Source organism: Papio anubis, chromosome 13 (assembly GCF_008728515.1).
Source record: "Papio anubis isolate 15944 chromosome 13, Panubis1.0, whole genome shotgun sequence".
Taxonomy (NCBI): domain Eukaryota; kingdom Metazoa; phylum Chordata; class Mammalia; order Primates; family Cercopithecidae; genus Papio; species Papio anubis.
In genome coordinates, this window is record NC_044988.1 from 5,148,013 (window position 1) to 5,163,594 (window position 15,582).

Sequence of the window (15,582 nt, forward strand, 5' to 3'; positions counted from 1 at the left end):
AGGTGCTTTTCTTTTTTTGGCTCTATCTTCAGTTCACTGATTCTTTCTTCAGCTGTGTCTAATCTGCCATTTCACTTGTTTATTGAGTTTTCCATTTCAGTCGTTCTTTTTTTTTTTTTTTTTTTTTTTTTTTTTGAGATGGAGTCTCGCTCTGTCGCCCAGGCTGGAGTGCAGAGGCGCAATCTTGACTCACGGCAAGCACCGCCTCCCGGGTGCATGTCATTCTCCTGCCTCAGCCTCCCAAGTAGCTGGGACTACAGGCTCCTGCCACCATGCCTGGCTACTTTTTTGTATTTTTAGTAGAGATGGGGTTTCATTGTGTTAGCTAGGATGGTCTCGATCTCCTGACCTTGTGATCCATCCTCCTCGGCCTCCCAAAGTGCTGGGATTACAGGCGTGAGCCACTGCACCCGGCCCCATTTCAGTAGTTCTATCTTTAATTTCTGAAAGTTCCATTTGGTTGGTTTTCACATCTCTTTCGTATTTTTTCCTAGTTCCTTGTGGCTTGTCTATTTCAAAGTTCTATCTTTTATTTCTTTAAGCAATTTATGAAGTTATTTTATATTCTGATGTCAGATACAATAAAACCTTGGTGGTAAAAAAAGAAAAATCTCTTATTTTGTTTGACTCATCCATGTTGCCATGCTTGATTTTGTTTGCCTTGTTGATTTGTTTGATCTTAATCTACAGGAATCCTGGAGACCCAAATAGGGGATGCCTTCTTCCAGAGAGGATAGGGATCCTTGGCAAAGGAGAAGAGTCTCTGGTTTAGATAGATCCTCTACCCTGTGGTTTATTGCTAGAATCAGTGTCCTATAGGACAGCTCAGCCTTCCCAGTTGCTTCATGCTCAAAACTCTAGTTGCAGCTCTTTGTGGGTGGGTGGTGAGAAGAGGGAGTTCAGTTAGGGATTTTCCTTACCTTATGTAAGCCCAACAATACGTTAAAAGGAGCGGTTTCAGGGATCTGGTTGTTTTGTAGAAGGGCTGTTGGATGTCCTCCATAATCCTGTCTCTTTAGTGTGTTCACACGATTGTTAGTTACTTAGGTGTTGATATTAATTTGTTGGTATTAATGTTGATATTCACGTTTGTGCATCTACCTTTGTGCACTTAACGTAGTATTTCTGTAAGACAGATTTTTAGATTTAAAGTTGCAGGGTTTATTTTTGATAGATCCTGTCACATTGTCCTCCCCAAAAGATTTTACTAATTATATTCCTTCTTGCAACAATTGAAGACAGTTTCCCCATGCCCTTGCAAACACTAGATATTACGAATACTTAAATTTTTTATTTTAGTTTTCTAAACTTTTGCTTCATTAATCATTGTGAAGTAACAGCAAATACAGAAAAAAATATACAACCCACTGACTTGTCACAAAGTAAAAATTCTTATGGAACCACCACTTATATTTGGACATGGAACACTGGCAGCGATCAGAATTCCTGTTGTCCCATCCAACCAGGCCTTTCTCCTTCCTCCCAGGGTTAACTATTGTACTGACTTGTATCCCTGTAGTTTAGTCAGTCCTGTTTTTGAACTTGACATACGAGATCATGCTGTATATGCTCGTGTCTTCTGTTTGTTTGTTTTTAGCTCTGTATAACATTTATGAGATTCACCTTTGCTAGTGCACCCACTGCCACATTTCTATTTACTTTAGAGCGATCCATGAATGGATATATAGTAAGTCCTTTCTCAACATCATTGACAGGTTCTTGGAAACTGTGACTTTGAGTGAAGTGACCTATACTGCAGGTCCTCAGATAACATCATTTTGTTCAATGTTGTTTTATTATAATGATGAGAAAAAAATGTTTTTTTTTTTTGTTTTTTTTTGAGACAGAGTTTCATTCCATCGTCCAGGCTAGAGTGCACTGGCACGATCATGGCTCACTGCAGCCTTGACCTCCTGGGCTCAGGTAGGTGATCCCCCAACCTCAGCCTCACAGGTAGCTGGGAAGCACAGACATGTGTCACCACGCCTGTCTAATTTCCTTCTTTTTTTTTTTTTGAGCTGGAGTCTTGCTCTGTCACCCAGGCTGGAGCGCAGTGGTGCGATCTGAGCTCACTGCAACCTCCGCCTCCCAGGTTCAAGCAATACTCAGCCTCCTGAGTAGCTGGGATTACAAGCACCTGCTAATTTTTGTATTTTTTAGTAGAGATGGGGTTTCACCATGTTGGCCAGGCTGGTCTGGAACTCCTGACCTTGTGATCCACCCGCCTCAGCCTCCCAAAGTGCTGGGATTACAGGTGTGAGCCACTGTGCCTGGCACGCCTGGCTAATTTCTTAAATGTTTTGTAGAGATGCAGTCTTATTATGTTGCTCAGGCTGGTCTCCATCTCCTGGGCTCAAGTAGTCCTCCTGCCTTTGCGTCCCGAAGTGTTGGGATTACAGGTGTGAGCCACTGTGCCTGGCCTAGTTTTGTTATACATTGTTTGGCTTCAAGTCACAGTTTCCCAAGAACCTAGTGACGACATTAAGTGAGGACTTAGTGTACTACAATTTACCTGTTCTGCTGTTTTATGAACATTTGGGTTGTTCCTAGTTTTTGGCCGTTAAGAATATTCTTGCACAGATTTTGTGTACATGTGCACGCATTTCTCTTGGATATATCCCTAGGAGTGGGATTTCTGGGCCACAGGGGTGAGTATACTTAGTTTTAGTAGCTACTGTAAAACAGTTTTACCTGATTATGTTCCCTGCAACAGGTTAGGAGTCACCTGTGCTCCGCACCATCTCTTACACTTAGTTTTGGGTCTTCTGAATTTCAGCCATTCTGGTGTGTGTGTAGTGGTATCTTGTGATGAGATTAAGTACCTTCTAATATGTTTATTGGATTTTTCTTTTTTGATCTATTTAAGTCACACTTTAAGTCTCTTGCTCGTTTTTTGGTAGAGTTGTCTTTTTCTTACTGATTTGAAGGCATTCTTTGTATGTTCTGGATAGAAGCCCTTTGTCAATTTTGTGTCCAGTAGGTATCTTTTCCCACTATGTAGCTTGTCTTTTGACTCTTAATGGAGTCCTTATAAGAACGCTTCATAATGTTAAGGTAGCCTAATTTACCAGTCTTTTTCCCATTTAAGAAGTCTTTCTCTGCCTTAAAGTCCTAAAGATATTTTCCTACTGTATCTTTAGAAAGTTTGTTGTTTTATCTTTCACATTTTGTTGGGTGACTGTCTGAAACTGATTTTTGAAATGGCAGGAGGTGGGGTTTTATTTCCTTTTCAAATGGAATTTTCCTGGCATCATGCAATTATGAACACTATAGAGTCATAACAAGCCTTGATATCTGACAAATCCTTCTGTCTTCTTCAAGCATATCTTGGCTGTTCTCAACCTTTTGCATATCTACATGAATTTGAGAATCACCTCACTCAGTTCTGCAGGAAAAGCACAAACAAACTGCTGTCCCACAAAAATTAAAAACTAAAAAAAAAAGCCGTTGAGATTTTCATGGTGTAGCATTAAAATAATGACGAGTGTTGAAATCTATACAATACTGAGTCTTCCAACATGGACATTTAAACTTTTATATATACATTATTCTGATAAAAATGTTTTATGGTTCTCTTCAGAGAGGTCTTATATTAATTTCACGTTATTTGATGGTTTTAGATGTAAATGGCATCTTTAAAAAGATCTTACTTTAAAAGTGTTTGTTTGATTATGCAGTAATGAAACTGGTTTTTCTGTTTTGACCTTGGATACATCAACTTTGCTCACTTATATTAATCCTAATGATTATAGTTTCTTTTGGATTTTCTTTATATGTAATCATAGTCTGTGAATTTGATGTTTTCCCTTCCCAATATTTATACCTTTCACTTCTTTATTTTACTTCACTTTATATAGTTAATTTGTGAGAGTATGAATTTTAGTCTTGTTCCAAATCTCAAAAGCATTTTACCATCAAGTAAATTGTTTATTGTAGGTTTTTTTTTGTTTTTCCTTAAGTGGCTGACATCAGATTAAAAACGTTTGTTCCCTTCTTTTCCTGATTTATTAAGAGGATTTTTTAAAATCAGGAGCAGATGTTGAACTTTATCAATGCCTTTTCTATTTCTATTGAGATGATCATATGATCAAAATATTTTCTGTTAACGTGGTGAATTGCGCAATTTGTTGTGATGTGTTCTTTTTCTGTATGATGATATTGGGTTTGCTAATATTTTGTTTAGGGATTTTTGCAGATGTGTATGAGTGATAAGAACTGTGCTTTCTCTTTTTGCACTGTCTGTGTTCAGCCTTGGTGTCGAGGCCTAGGCCTGCCCATAAAACACTTCAAAGATCGTCTGTTTATTCTTTCTCTGTTCCCTGGAAGAGGTGGATTAACAACGGCCGGGTTCAGTGGCTCACGCCTGTAATCCCAACACTGTGAAAGGAGGCCAAGGTGGGAGGATCACTTGAGCTCAGGAGTTCAAGAATGGCCTGGGCAACATAGCGAGACCTCGTCTACACTACTACTAAAAAGTCAGCCAAGTATGGCGATGCATACCTGTAGTCTCACCTACTCGAAAGGCTGAGATGGAAGGATCACTTGAGCCCTGCAGGTCAAGGCTATAGGTAAGCTGTGATGGTACAACTGTGCTCCAGCCTGGGCAACAGAACAAGACCCTGTCTCAAACAACAACAACAACAACAAAGGAATGGTATTATTTCTGACTTAAATGCTTTGTAGAATCAGATGTGAAACCAGCTAGGCCCCATAGTTGTCTTTGTAGGAAAGTTTCAAATTTTAGTAAGTTGCATTTTTCTTTTTTCTTTTTTTTTTTTTTGAGACGGAGTCTCGCTCTGTCGCCCAGGCTGGAGTGCAGTGGCCGGATCTCAGCTCACTGCAAGCTCCGCCTCCCGGGTTCACGCCATTCTCCTGCCTCAGCCTCCCGAGTAGCTGGGACTACAGGCGCCCGCCACCTCGCCCGGCTAGTTTTTTGTATTTTTTTAGTAGAGACGGGGTTTCACCGTGTTAGCCAGGATGGTCTCGATCTCCCGACCTCGTGATCCGCCCGTCTCAGCCTCCCAAAGTGCTGGGATTACAGGCTTGAGCCACCGTGCCCGGCCGTAAGTTGCATTTTTCTATAAATTTTTTCTGTTTTCTGTTTTCAGAATTTTGGCATATGATTTGTTGGGCAATATTATTTTATTATCTTGTCATGTTTTATAGGATCTGAAGTATGCTCTTTTATTCCAGATGTCTGATATTTGATTTCTCTCCCTCTCTGCTACTGTCTGAATGTTTTACCCTGCTGCCCCGCCGCCAAATTTATATGTTGAAATCCTAACTCTGAAGGTGATGGTGTTAGGAGGTGGGGCCTCTGGGAGGTGATTAGGTCATGAGGGTGGAGGCCTCACGATTTGAATTCAGGCCTTTATACAAGAAACCTCAGAGCGCAAGCCAGCCCCTTTCACCATGTGAGGTGACAGTGGAAAGAGGGCTGTTGATAAGGAAGTCGGCTCTCCCCAGATAGCAGATCTGCTAGTGCCTTGGTCTTGGACATCCCAGCCTCTAGAACTGTGAGAAATAAGTTTCTGTTGTTTATAAGCTTCCAGTTTTGGGCATTTTGTGATAGCAGCCTGAAGGGGCTAAGAAACTCTTAATCATTCCCACCAAGAGTTTAGTTTCCTAAGAATCAACTTTTGATCCATTTGTACTGTATGATTGTTTTCTGTTTAATTAATTCTTGATCATTTCCTTTTTTTCTATTAGGCTAATTTGTTCCTTTTGTAACTTCTTCCTGATATGGATGCTTATCCAAGTTTCAGCACCTTCTTTGTTCTAAAATGTGTATTTAAAGCTATATATTCCTCTAAAAATGGCTTTGGCCACATTTCACAAGCTGTACTTTCAATGTTCAATTAAAATATACTCTGATAACAATGAACATTTCTTCTGTGACTCATGGAAATATTTAGAAGGGAATTAATTAGTAAGCATGTGGGAGTTCTTGTTTTCTTTTTTGTATTGATTACTAGCAAAATTACATTGGAGTGAGAATAGAGTCTGAGGGATCCTGTGGCATTTGTTGAGATTGCCATTTGATCCTTTGAAATTTTTTGTGGCTTTATTAATTTTTAAAAATAATGTTTCTATGTGTGCTTGAAAAGGTAGTGTCTTCTTGGCTGGGCATGGTAGCTCACGCCTGTAATCCCAGCACTTTGGGAGGCTGAGGTGGGTGAATCACCTGAGGTCAGGAGTTCGAGACCAGCCTGGTCAACAAGGTGACATGCTGTCTCTACTAAAAATACAAAAATTAGCCAGACATGGTGGTGGGCGCCTGTAATCCTAGCCACTCGGGAGGCTGAGGTAGGAGAATCCCTTGAACCTGGGAGGCAGAGGTTGCAGTGAGCTGCGATCACGCCATTGTACGCTAGCCTAGGCAACAAGAGTGAAACTCCATCTCAAAAAAAAAAAAAAAAAAAGAAAAGGTAGTGTCTTATCAAATGTTGGGTGTGGCATTTTAATCTGCCTATTAGGCTAAATTAATTGTTTTGTTCAGATCTGTAATCTTAATGATTATATTGTCTGCTTGTTCCGTAAGAAGGATGGCCAGAAACTTTCCATGATAATTTTGAATTTGCCTATTCTTATCTTGAGGCTATGCTATTAGCTGCCTCAGAGTTAGAACTGTTACATCTTCCTGGTGAATTAAAATGTTTATTTTTGTGTCATTTACCATTTCCTTTAAATTTTTATTTTTATTTTTTCTTTTTACCATCACACAATATGTCCATGTAATCATTTAATCAGTTTCAAGTGTCCTTTATCTCTGGTTATACTTTTTGTTTCCTTTGACTGATTGTAATGGAACTTCTCTAGGTTCTTTGGTTTCATATTTGCACTATGTATCTTTTTCCATCCTTTCATTTTTAACCTTCTGTTTGTGTATTTAAAATGTGTCATATAATTGGGTTTGGTTTTTTATTCATTCTGACATTCTGTCTTTGTTATTTTATTAGACTTACACTAAAGCTTAAATTTAAAAAATTTTTTCTTACCTATTTTAGGTTTCTGTTTCTCTTCTCAGACAGTCTGTTGGCTTATTTGTTTATTTATTGAGGCGGAGTCTCGCTCTGTTGCCCAGGCTGGAGTACAGTGGCGCCATTTTGGCTCACTGCAAGCTCCGCCTCCCGGGTTCACGCCATTCTCTTGCTTCCGCCTCTGGAGTAGCTGGGACTCTTGGCTTATTTTTTATTTATCATTCCGTGTCCCCGCTCTGCTTGGAAGTTGTAGAGGCCTTTACTTTTTTTCTAGTGGTGATTTTAGTTATTGCCAGCAAGCAGTTGGCTTATTAAAGTCTAATATTATTTAGTACTTTTACCCTCTTCTTGGACAATGCAAGGTTCTTAGAGTACATTTTACTGCTGCTCCTGACTTCCATTGTTATTGTTGTTGTGTATTTTATTATTTTAAACTTAAGGAGACATTCTTAATTTTTTTATTACAGGCATTATTCATTTACCCATGTATTTATTTCCCACGTTGCCCTTCATTCTGGCCTGTATCTCTGAGTGTGTATATATATATGGGATCATTTTGTTCTTGTCTGGAGAGCACTCTTTAATATTTCCTTTAGTGTAGGTCGGCTAGTGATGAGTTCTTAATTTTTGTTTCATGATATGTATAAATGATATTTTTGGAGGCTTTCTAGAATCTGTGGCTTGATGTCTTTTTTTCATTTTAGGAAAATATTAGCCTTAATTTTTTCTTGTTTTTGCCCATTTCCTGTTTTATTTATCTTTATTTTAATTTTTGTGAGAGATGGGGTCTAACTCTGTCGCCCAGGCCGGAGTGCAATGGCATGATCATAATTCATCATAGCCTCAAACTCCTGGGCTCAGGGGATCCTCCTGCCTTAGCCTCCTGACTAGCTACAGAAGCATGCCAGCATGCCCAGCTTTTTAAAATGTTATTTTATTTTTTAAGATATGAAGTCTTGCTATGTTGCCCAGGCTGTTCTCAAACTCAAGGCCTCCTGCCTTGACCTTCCAAAGTGCTGGGACAGGCATGAGCCACTGTGCGTAGCCTTTTTCCTCTTTTCTTTTGGATTCTAATTACAAGTATGTTGGACACATTCTCTTACTTTTCTACGTCTTGTAGCCTTTGCTTTATCTTTTCTCGGTTGTATCCTTTCCATGCTTCATTCTGGATATGTTCTTGTGGTCTGTCTTCCAGTTTATCAGGTATCTTTAGCTTTCCCGTTTTCTTACCTCTGCCTTGTTCCTTGACCCCAAATTATTACCTCTTTTTGTCCAACCCGTATCTTCAGGTTTAGAAAACTAAACTCGGTTTAGAAAACTAGTTAATGTGGTAGTGTTATGCTTCCTAAATAACATTTGCATTTTAAAAAGAGTGAATAATGTGGGAATTGCAGGTGTTTTGGAAGAAACAGTGGAAGAGACTTCAAACTCTTTGGACCATAGTAGTTAGCTGCCCCTCAGCGTATGCCAAACGTTGGTTTTGCCAGTTCTTCACCTAGAGCTACAGCAAGGATAACTGTTCCCTCCTTGTAACCCTAGCTATACCACCACAAGGGGAACCACAATTAGGAGAAATGCTAGCCGGTCTTCTGTCAATCATTGTTACATTGATTCCATGTCTTCAGTTTTTTCTCATCTGCTGTTTAATCTGTTGAATTCTTCATGTCTATTTCTGCGTCTCTTTCGTTCTAGAATCTCGGAATGATTCATTTTTATCGTTTCCAGCTCTCCCTGAAGTTCTCAGTTTTGTCTTTGATGCAGCATGTGTGTCTGGCACCTCCAATAGTTGGAATTCATGCATGTGTGTTTCTTTCTACTGTTGTGGGGTTTTCTTTTTTCAATGGCACCTTTTTCTTTTAATAGACTTGTTTTTTAGAGCAGTTGTAGGTTCTCAGCAAAATCAAGTGGAGTATGTAGCTTCCCACAGACCTTCCCCCCATCGTGGTTTTGTTCTTGCTGGTTTCCATTCATGTCATCCTGTCTCCTTGTGTCTGCATAGTTTTGCTTGTGTGCTAGAAATTGTATTTGAACAATTATTTTAGAAGTAACTTGAGGCCTAGGATCATAGGCCTCGAGAGAATTTTAGGTTTGTTTCTATCAGAGGCCTGGGAAACACTAGCAGCTGGAGTCATTTTAATTCAGTTTTGATGGTTTGGTCTCTGAAGTAAAACTGTAATTTCTGGTAGGGCCTGCTGACTTTGGCTCACTGCTACTCTTTTTTTTTTTTTTTTTTTTTTTGAGACTGGGTCTCCTCTGTCTCCCAGGCTGGAGTGCAGTTGTGCGATCTCAGCTCACAGCAATCGTCACCTCCCTGCAGTCTTCACCTCCTGGGCTCAAGTGATCCTCCCACCTCAGCCTCCCTGAGTAGCTGGGACTACAGGCGTGCACCACTACACCTGGCTAATTTTTGTAGAAACAGGGTTTTGCTATGTTGCCCAGGCTGGTCTGAAACCCCTGAGCTCAAGTCGTCTGCCTGCCTTGGGCTCGCAAAGTATTGGGATTACAGGCATGAGCCACTGTACCTGGCCTCACTTCTACTCTTAAAAGGGCAGTATTTTGGGTACTAATCCAAAGAAGGGGGTCATGACGGTTACTGTCCCCATAGCCCTGAAGTTTGGTTAAAAGTTCCTCTCAGTCAACTGTGGAATTACCACTACCCTCTCTTGGAAAAGCAGATCCAGATACCTTTGTCCTTCCCTATTCTAGCAGTTCTTCCCTGACTTGTTAGCTCTGCCTTCAAGCAGATATTTTGTCTAGCTTTTTTAGTTGGCCTCCGCAATTTATTGGCCTCAACTACCTATTCTCGCATTACATGAAGTGGAAGTCTAACCTCTTCATTTTATGACACACACACGCCAAAATCTGAGGACGCTCAAGTACCCCAGTTAAGTCCTCCATATCTGCAGATTCTGCATCTGGAATTCTCAGACACCAAGGGCCGACTGTGTGTGTGTTGTGTGTGTAATTCTCCCCATCTGATGCCTGGAAAATACTTCATTGTTATAATTTGCATTTCCTTGATTTTAGTAAGATTGAACATCTTTTCATATATATATACACACACACATATACATACATATATATACACACACATATATATACATATATATACACACACACACATATATATATATATTCCTTTTGTCAATTTATGTGGTCCACTTTTGGGGGTAGTTTTCTTTTTTCATATTGATTTCTTACACTTTACATATTCCTGACATTGATACTGTGTTACATGTTGCAAATATTTTCTCCCAGTCTTTCATTTATCTTTTGCCTTTGAATTATGACTGTGTTATATAAAGACTTTTTATTCATTCATTGACTTATTATTGAGATAGGGTCTCAAAACTCCTGGGCTCCAGTGATCCTCCCTCCTCCATCTCCCAAAGTGCTGGGATTATAGGTGTGTACCACTACACTTGGCCCTGCTAAGGCTTTTTAATTCTATTTTATTTATTTTTATTTTTATTTTTGAGACAGAGTTTCGCTCTTGTTGCCCAGGCTGGAGTGCAGTGGTGCGATCTTGGCTCACCGCAACTTCCACCTCCTGGGTTCAAGCAATTCTCCTGCATCAGCCTCCCAAGTAGCTGGGATTACAGGCCTGTGCCACCACATCTGGCTAGTTTTATATTTTTAGTAGAGACGGGGTTTCTCCATGTTGGTCAGACTGGTCTCAAACTCCCGACCTCAGGTGATTCACCTGCCTCGGCCTCTCAAAATGCTGGGATTACAGGCTTGAGCCACTGCGCCTGGCAATTTTACATTTTCAAATGTTGAGAGACCTTAATGGCTTCTGGGTTTTGCCTCTTAGAAAGGCTTTTGCAGTACACTAAGGATGTAGTACATGTTTTACACTTCTTTCTTATATTTAGTAATTCTTTTGGACTGGGGTGTTTCTGTACTCTGGGAGATAGCTGATTTCCTAGCTAACTGAATAGAGTGTAAGGATAGGAGCTGCTCATTTCCATCTGCTGGGAAAGGTTTTCTCAGGCCCCAACAACAGTGTGCGGGCCTGAGCTCAATCCATGCTTTGAGGTTCTTCCCACTCCCTCTCGCCCAGTCCTGCCCTTTGGAAGCTGCAGCTTGGATGTTTTCAAAGGCCATATCCTCCGGGTTATATGCAGTTGAGGGGAGCAGTTAAAAGGGAGACAGGAGATGATGGTCTGTCATCAGTAGAAATATTGAGGCCAGTGACATGTGAGGCCCAATTACTTTTTTTTTTTTTAACAGCTGTTTATTTTTGTGAAAGTGAGAGCTATGCAATCTAAAACAATCCAAACCAGATGTGAAAGTCCAAAGAAGGAAGGGGAGAGAGTGCCTCACATTCCGCTCTGTAGTGGGACAGCTGTGAGCGTCCTTCACCTCCCTCCCTGCCTGCGTCACACATGTGAGCATGTGTACGGCTTTACGTATGTCAACTCTGACAGTGTGGTGTGTGTTGAGCTGTCTCTGGTCAGTATGGACAGACCCACATAGCTTGGAGCATGTGTTGAAGAGTGCAGATGTCAGAGCCAGCGTACCGGGTTTGAGTCCCTGCCCTGCCAATGACGACGGACAAGTGATGTCTGTGTCTGTTGCTTGTCTGTAAAGCGCGACGCCGGCCGAGCTGCCCTGTCGGGCTGCTGTGAGGGTGGAGTGAGTTAACACACACACAGCCTGTGGAAGGGTGGCCGTCTGCAGTTGTCTCTGGTGACTGATGTTCCGGAGGGAATGTCGTTCTAAGTGATGCCTTGCCGAACACCCTGTGCACCCTTCCTGCAGGTGTCGAGTGATGCTCGCTCGATACTCTGAGTGTGGCCAACATGTGGGGCTCAGGTGGCTTACTGCCTTTCCTTCCAAAGGCCGACTGTGGGGACCTTGCTGAAGACGGATCATCCGTTTCAGGGTCTGGAGTTGGGGTCCCACACCGCTTGCTGTGAGAGGTCAGGGGGCGGTGCCGGCCTCTGAGCAGCCCCGTGGGGCTGAGGGCTGGCCCAGGTGCCCTCACAGGGCGACCTCCTGACGCCCCTGCTCGCTGTGGCCCACGCTCCTAATCCCACCCTCAGGTTCTGAGGCAGGAAGCAGTTCCCGCACTTGGCTACTGGGAAGGAGGGTTGTGTGGGGGGCAGAGGCTTCCTGTGTGACCTGGAGCTGATCTTTCCTGCCCCTGCAGGTGCAGCAGTACCGCGTCGCCATGACTGCCAAGGACTGCTCCATCATGATTGCGCTCTCCCCCTGTCTGCAGGATGCCAGGTGAGGCGCCCACTGCAGGGCATGCAGCCTGGGTCTCGCGGGGTTTTATGGACAGCTGGTTAATTGTTAATAGGACAGCTGGTTTCCCCATACTTAGAGACTCCTTGGCCTACGTGACGTCATGGGGCTTACAGCTCTCGCCCTCTAGAAGCTTGTAATTCGGTCGAAAGACAGATTTATGGAGAGTAACTTAAAAAGGTTGTTATTACATTGAAAGTTACTGTTTTCTAAGAAAATACTCCAAGAGCTCAGAAACAATGTGGACAGTGAGCTGCCCATTCCATTCCCTCAAAGAAAGCCAGTCCCTGAGATGCGTGGGTGCCTGTGGCCCTTGTTCCTTGGTCTCCCACGGTGCCAGCGTGGTGCACCTGCCTTTTTACTACCATAGTCATTTGAAAGCCTGTGAGGCGCGCGTTTTCTTCTGCTTCCTCCTCTGAATAACCGACCTGTGCGCAGCCCTCTCCCTAATGCCACTGGTTTTGTTCAGTCCCCTCTCACTGTTTCTGGGAACTTGGGATGAAACTGATAATCTCATTGTTGTTAGACCGCATCTCCATCACTGATCTTCAGGGGTGCCAAACCCTGCACCCTGTATTTGCAGAATGTTCCACATTCTTCTAACATGTATTCCCGGGTCAAGATGACCTTGGTTGCTGGCTGCCAGCCACTCATTTTCCCGGTGCTTTTGAACTAAACAGTTCCCAGGATTCCTGTTCCCTGGCAGGCACAGAATTGTTTACTTTCCAATATGAAATACTGAGGAACATGATAGGGCGTAACTGAAGTAGAAAAAAGGTGGTTCTATTTAGTTGAAAACTCCTGTTATCCCCTAAGGAAATACCTACAGGGCTAAGTTATGAGGAATTCCTTAGCTGGATTAAGCTGGTGGTGGTCGAAGAGAGAAAACCCACAAGGATACCACTGTTCAGCAGCCCCCCGGAGCAAGGATGCAGCTGGGCAGTGGAAATGTGCTTGGATGCGGGGTGCTCAGGTGGGCTGGGAAAGGCGGCTGAAGGACAGACGTGTTACTCACCTCGCCTAGCACCTGGGAATCTCTTAGTGCCTGGTCAGTGATGTCAAAATGGAAACGCAGCACCCGGGGAAAGGTGAGGGCCCGGGTCCTCACGACCAACTGCTCAGCAGAAACGACACTGGGAGGAGAGGGTGTGTCCCGAAGTGCTGAGCCACACGGCTTAGACCTGGGGTGAAGGTACGGGAATCATCCGGCACAAAGCACTCTAGCCAGGCCTTTCTTCACAAAAGGAGAGGATCTCAGAGAAGGCTTCTCCTCCGAGAACATGAGAACATGGCATGTGGGGCTGGGCCTGCTTCCAGGAAGGTGTGCGCAGTGGCCGCACCTGTGAAGTCCCAGTGACTGTGGTGCTCTAGAGGCCTAGGGACAAGCCAAGGCTGGGATTTATCATGAGTCGTCTTGGCATCTTGAGATGCCTGGTAGACCTGAGACTAAATTTAGATCCCTAGACTTTAATTTACAGCTCACAGATAGACTGACCACATTTCAACTTCTTACACCCCCTAAAAATAAAGGCTTCTCCAGCTCTGTGCTACTGTTTCTGCCCTGTCATAAAGGAAAATGTCTCAAGTTGGATCTGCCTTCCTGTCGCTGCAGAGCTTTGCCCCTTTGGGAATTTGGAACTGTGGAGAGAGCCGCCACGGCTTCCCATGCCTAAACCCCGCTGCTCCTCTCGACCTCCCATTTGAAACACAGTGCGCGGCCTTGGCTTCTCCACCCCGATTCCCGGCAACCCCCAGCGGGTCGGTGTCCTGGAGAATGGCCTTCCAGGCAAGGGCAGCACCCCCTGCAGCCAGAAGGCCACCTGAGCCTCATTCTCCAAGGCTGCTGGAGGGCACACTTGTGGCACAAAGCGACATGTGTGTCCCTGGAGCCTCTTGCCCAGTCTTGTACTCCAGGGTGCTGACAGGAAGAAGAGCATTTCTGTGTCAGGAGCTGGTGCCCGCTGGTCACTGCCGTTGGCTCCCATGGAGCTAGCTTGTAGTTGACCCAGGTAGTCAGACCCTCCCCGGGAGCTGCCTGGAACATCCTTCCTGTCTTTACACCCATGGTCGTGTCAGGTGCTGCTTCTGAGAAATTAATTGAGGTGTCCTTTAAAATACGTAGCCCTAGTCATGGGCTGGGGATGTGACTGTTCCAGCCCAGGTGCACCAAGCTTGGGTCTCAGGCCTCAGAACCGAGGGGCGCCTTGGGATTCTGTGGTTCTCACAATAAAATGTGGCCCCTTGGGAGGATCTGCAGGCGCCTTCCAGCTTCTGGAGGAGGCTCACGACCTTAATCTGTAAACGAGTTATTTGCTGTTTATTCTTCAGGCGAGAATAGTTACTGACCCCAGCAGCTGAGTCAGGGATTCGTTTTTCCTACAAACAGGATTCTGGGGCAGGTGGCAGTGAGCGCCGAGGCCGTGGTGAGCAGCGTCACTCACAGCAGGGACATGCTCATCAGTATTTCCTCTCCTCGGCAGGAGCCTTTGAAGTTGGGGTTTGGTTTGTTGATTTCTAAATCTTCTAAATCTCGAAGAGTAGTAAACATTGGGACACCAGAACCCAGGATACTTCTCTTGGACTGAACTGAGCTTAGGTCACTTATTTGGCCAGTGACTTGAGTGTTGTGTGCCCTGAGATGAAAAGCGGGACACACAGCAGAATTCAGCACTCGGAGTGATCCTAAACGTGTTTTTCAGGGCAAATAATTATTCACATCTTGTTATAAGCACACGACTTCTGATGTTTATTAAAACCACAAAACTAAGCCCTGAGAAGCAAAGTACAAAGGACTGAAGATAAAATTTGAGAAAGAAACCAGATCTCTTCAGATGTGAACCAAAGGAGCCTGCGTTTCTCAGCAGACAGGAGAGGCACAGAAGGAGGCTTGTCGACATTTCATCCATTTGGCGCTGGAATGGCCAGATCTACTTTTTACTTTTTCTTGGGTTTTGTAATACTTGGCTCATGATAAAGGGACTTTTCAGCGTTCGTTTATACCACTGGGCTGGGGGAACACTGCTCACATGATCCACATAATTACTTTTCCATCTTTCAGTCCTTTAACCCTCTCTCGCCTGGTATGGTGGGGTGCACTGGCCTGAGGAAGCTTTGCGTGCTGGTGCACACAGCCAGCGCAGACAGCTGTCCACACGCACAGATGCACAGAACGAGTGCTTTTTGTGAGCTGGGGTGTGAGGCCATTAATTTCTCTTTTAAAAGAGATTGATTTGGCCGGGCTCGGTGGCTCAAGCCTGTAATCCCAGCACTTTGGGAGGCCGAGACGGGCGGATCACGAGGTCAGGAGATCGAGACCATCCTGGCTGACACGGTGAAACCCCGTCTCTAC

At 43.7% G+C, this 15,582-nt stretch overlaps 1 protein-coding gene across 4 annotated transcripts in view; it reads left to right on the forward strand.

The window, feature by feature from the left end:
- Positions 1-15,582, forward strand: part of IPPK (inositol-pentakisphosphate 2-kinase) — a 63,741-nt gene that overhangs the window by 44,948 nt on the left and 3,211 nt on the right. For 3 of the 4 annotated variants that reach the window (XM_003911984.3, XM_021927703.2, XM_009189197.4), the window contains one exon: positions 12,136-12,215. In XM_003911984.3, coding sequence (XP_003912033.1) covers positions 12,136-12,215 — 80 coding nt within the window. Of the gene's footprint in view, positions 1-12,135; positions 12,216-14,932; positions 15,535-15,582 lie in introns of those variants that run through there. The other variant, XM_009189196.4, reaches the window with a different exon arrangement.